This window comes from Saccostrea echinata, unplaced genomic scaffold (assembly GCF_033153115.1).
Source record: "Saccostrea echinata isolate AGI-Se365-2 ecotype Australia unplaced genomic scaffold, CSIRO_AGI_Sech_v1 ptg000056l, whole genome shotgun sequence".
Classification (NCBI taxonomy): domain Eukaryota; kingdom Metazoa; phylum Mollusca; class Bivalvia; order Ostreida; family Ostreidae; genus Saccostrea; species Saccostrea echinata.
Window position 1 is genome coordinate 2,813,215 of NW_026889805.1, and position 4,098 is coordinate 2,817,312.

General features: G+C 38.5%; 1 protein-coding gene across 1 annotated transcript; it reads left to right on the top strand.

The window, feature by feature from the left end:
- The first annotated feature begins 215 nt into the window (after positions 1-215).
- Positions 216-3,724, top strand: LOC133173392 (uncharacterized). Its single transcript, XM_061308373.1, has 7 exons — positions 216-471; positions 587-857; positions 1,231-1,791; positions 1,884-1,975; positions 2,460-2,700; positions 2,799-2,852; positions 2,948-3,724. Exons 1-7 carry the CDS (start codon positions 226-228, stop codon positions 3,658-3,660), a joined length of 2,178 nt encoding a protein of 725 aa, XP_061164357.1. The 5' UTR covers positions 216-225; the 3' UTR covers positions 3,661-3,724.
- The last annotated feature ends 374 nt before the right edge of the window (positions 3,725-4,098 follow it).

Here is a 4,098-nt window from a genome sequence, read left to right on the forward strand (position 1 = left end):
TCTTTAAATATTTTTATCATTTTCTGATAAGCGTTAGTATTATAGGAAGAACAAACAACAGGATATGCGATAAACCTGAGTGTTTACTGTCATTGATTCCGAAAAACTATCTGTGTCTCATATACAATGTGACAACAGAACAATTTCAACTTCATATTTAGTCTCTCATAAAAAGGTTGACCAGGATGATACCTGCTTGTAGATAACAGGATCAGTCGCTGCAAAATGTCGGGTGTGCTCGGGCTTCTCTGCATTTTGGTAGCCATTGCTGGGTGTTTGGCTGTCGACCAAACCCTACAACCGGGGGCCTTTGGATCGTCTGTAGTCGAATCGGTGGTCAGTCGCATCAGAGAATCCTGTCTTTTTGCAGACGACAAGCGTTTTCTCCGTCGTTTGGCTTACGTACAGTCAAGAGATGGAACAGACACTAAGACTTATAGCAGAAGCTACTATCATGGAGGAATCTGGCAGGTTTGTTGAACTGGTTCAATTTACATTTCTTTTAATAAAGTTATTCCAATTGTTTAGGTCTCTTCATTGAACTTTGGTGGATTAATCCGTCACTAGCATGCATTCATTTTTGCAGATAGATGAAAACAAATTTCGGCAAACACAAACTTCTTCATCTCTACAAGCCCAGAGAAATATCATTTTAAACAAATTCGGAATCGACTGGCGTAACGTTGCTTGGCAGGATCTACGAAAACCGCTGTACTCTGGTATTGCTGCTGCTCTTTATACCATCTTACACGGTGGAGTAGGATGGAGGATAGAAGAACAAGGAAACACATATGAAAATTATTTTCACAGTTTTGGAGGAAACAATTTCACTGTTCAGGCACAGCTTCTTGATCAAGGTGAGATTTTTAAGAAGCAAATGGCAAGAAACAATTAACTTCTGTATCCCGGTACTCTGTACTCTATGCTCATAGGCTCAGTCGCACATCTATATCTATGACTTCATCAAGCTAAATCCCCTTGTGGCGAGTCACAACTTTAACTTTGAAGCTTTTTTCCACTATTTCACAGATATTTCAAGATTACAAATATGGGTTTTCCTCCCAATTATTGAAGTAAATGATCAAAAACAAAACTGTCTAAGTTGGACACTCCAATACGTTAATTTATCGCCGTATGAGTCATCTAGTACGTACTAGGAATGTGAGTATATGAGTCCTCTATTACAGACTAGAAGTGTGCATATCTAACCAGTGACATTTTTAATTTTAGGTTGCCATGGAAACGAAGCTCTTGAATTAGTTTTATTAGTGGATAGTTCAAACAGCTTATCACAGGATGACTTCATAAGAGCAAAATATTTCATGACAAACCTTGTTGATGCTTTTAATATTGCCTCCGATAAAACACGCGTCTCAGTTATCACTTACTCCAATAACCCTCATATTGAATTTTCCTTACCTTCATACACATCTAAAACATCCCTAAAGAATGCAATACAAAATTTGCCTTTTCGACCTGGATCTACGAACACAGCAGGTGCTCTACAAGCGGCAGTTAATAATGTATTTACGAGCAGTAGGCCGAATGCTGCAAAAGTCGTCATTGTTATCACTGATGGACAATCAAACGACATGCTAAACACACAACACGCTGTCGACAATGCCAAGAAGAATGGGATTATAATGTTTTCTGTCGGAGTAGGAAGTCGAATTGACCAGAGTGAACTCAATTACATGGCAACGACGCCATCTTGCACACATGTGTTCACTGTGTCTGGGTATGACGAAATCAAAGCACTGAAAGAGGAACTTATTCAAAGTTCATGTCGGGGTAAAGTTTTCTTTGAATTCATTTTTTGTTTCACAGAACCTTTTTCTTGTTTTGGGAAGTAAATTAATTATAAAGATTTTTTTCCCTTTTAGCCCCAGTTTATATCAACAGCACCTTTAGCTGTGTCATTGAAAAGTGTCCGCCTCTAGCTGTTTTGACCTCAGGACCTGGAGTCACAATTGAGGTACGTACTAAAGTCGGTATGGTGATATAGATATAAGTATTTTTTTTATACATACCTGACTTGCATGTTTAATCTTTCTTTTTTACTATGCTTTTTCGTATAATAAAAATTTTTCTTTATCATAATTAAATTTTATCACTCTTAGGAAGAAGATGTAAAGACTTAAAAGTAGATTATTATGACCTTATTTAGAATTATCTTGTATTTTATTGTAATATTGAATTATATAGAATTATAAGAATGAAATTACCGGTTATGTCCAGGTTTAGACAAAAAAAAATGATTCAAATTTGTTAAAATAAAGGACAAAATTAAGATTGTCTCATTTAAAGAAATCACTCAAATCACTTAGCCAGAGACTCTTATGCAGAGTCCATTTAAATTTTTAAAAATCATGCCCAGCAGAAATACTCCCTTTCTAGTTCCATTTTTAAACCAAAAGTGTGTTACATAAAGTGTAAACATCTCTTGACTTTCTTTTTAGACAAATATTACGTGTGGTAATGGAAACATTTACACGGCCTTCAACAGTCCTTACCCTGGACAGAGTTACTATGAGACTCTCAATTACGTAACTTCCGGTAATCCTACGTCAGTGTTTCATAACGCTTCCGGGGATCAGACGTTGTTTATCAATCTCGTCGACGCCTTGAAGGACCAGATCAGCTCCAGTGCTGGCTGTGTCATCACCATAACTCCTTACCATGGAGACCACACAGATCACAGTAAGCGGAAGAAATTCATACGCACTAATTTGAATCGGTATGTCTTGATTCTAATGAAGCTGATTATATTTAATCTTTCAACTTATTTTTCCCAATAGCCGTGAAATGCTACATCGATGGAATAAAAATTGAATGTCCGGACAATTGTAAAGGTATTACTTATTCTGATTTCATACCGATGCATTTTGGAGAGAAATATCCTTGGTTATATGAATCAGCATAGATTACATTTTCTATTTAATTTTAGAAAAATGGAATTTCCCAAATCCTTGCACCCCGGAAAATATTGAAAAGGGGCTCCTTCAGTTCCCACATCCAACAGATTCCACAAAATACCTGATGTGTGACCTTTCCGGAAAACTCTATATTGTACAGTGTCCACAGTACGAGTCTTATTACCAGTCTTGCCAACAATGTGTAGGTAACTCAACTTCCTGTGTCACTGGCAACAAAACAACTGTCGATTCTTCAGGAAGTCCATGCACGCTTGCAAATTTACAAGCAGGTAAATTCTTCTTTGTTTACCCTTCTGACAACACAAAGTTCATCCACTGCGACGTCTGGGGCAAGGCATGGGCCTTAAGTTGTCCGGGAGGAGAGGTATGGGATCAGAACATATTAACCTGCATTACTCCCGATTCCGTTGGACAACCTGTGCCGAGCTCTCCGTCTATCATTCGCCCCGGCGTCTCCAGTCATTATGGCGGTGATGAAGTAAATGGCTTTCTCTGTTGTCCGACCTGTCCTCGTTTCTCTCCTCCTTGCTCTCACTCCAAGATAAACTCTGGGAGATTGTTCCACGCTATTGCTGGAGATCGTCACCATTACATCCAATGTGACCTCACCGGAAGAATGTATTGTCCAATGAGCTGCGCTCCGGAGGCGGACGGCTCACTTGATTTCTTCAACTACCAGACGCAGACCTGCGTAGATGGGTCTCTGTTGGGTGTGGTTGGTTGAAATAAACTTCAACACTGTATCATGTTTATTTTTACTTAAATAAATTAAATGCTTGTTTGCAATATATTAGTGTTTTGATCAACCATAATATTTTCTAGCTCAGAGAAAAGGGGCAGTGTCGGTTTGTGTTCCCCTCTAAATTTTCGTAAAGAAGGAAAACGTGTCTTTTCCCCTTTTGATTTTTAACCAATAACCAATACAAAGCTCACTCCAGCAAAACTGACCATCCTAACGAAAAGTTCAACAGAGCCAAAGGCCTTCCTGATAACATTCTGTCCGGCGTTCGTCTGTCTGTCCGTCTGTAAACTTTTACCATTTTAGACTTCTTCTCAAGAACAGCTGTCCGAATCTCAACCAATCTTGCCACAAAGTATCCTTGGGTAAAGGAAATTTAACTTTGTTTAAAAGAAGGACCACGCTTTCTCCCAAGGGAAGATA

Coding starts and splice junctions, on each gene's coding strand:
- LOC133173392 (XM_061308373.1), top strand. CDS start 226: ATGTCGGGTGTGCTCGGGCTTCTCTGCATTTTGGTAGCCATTGCTGGG. Junction 1,792..1,883: donor TATTCAAAGTTCATGTCGGG/GTAAAGTTTTCT, acceptor TTTCCCTTTTAG/CCCCAGTTTATATCAACAGC. Junction 2,853..2,947: donor ATGTCCGGACAATTGTAAAG/GTATTACTTATT, acceptor ATTTAATTTTAG/AAAAATGGAATTTCCCAAAT.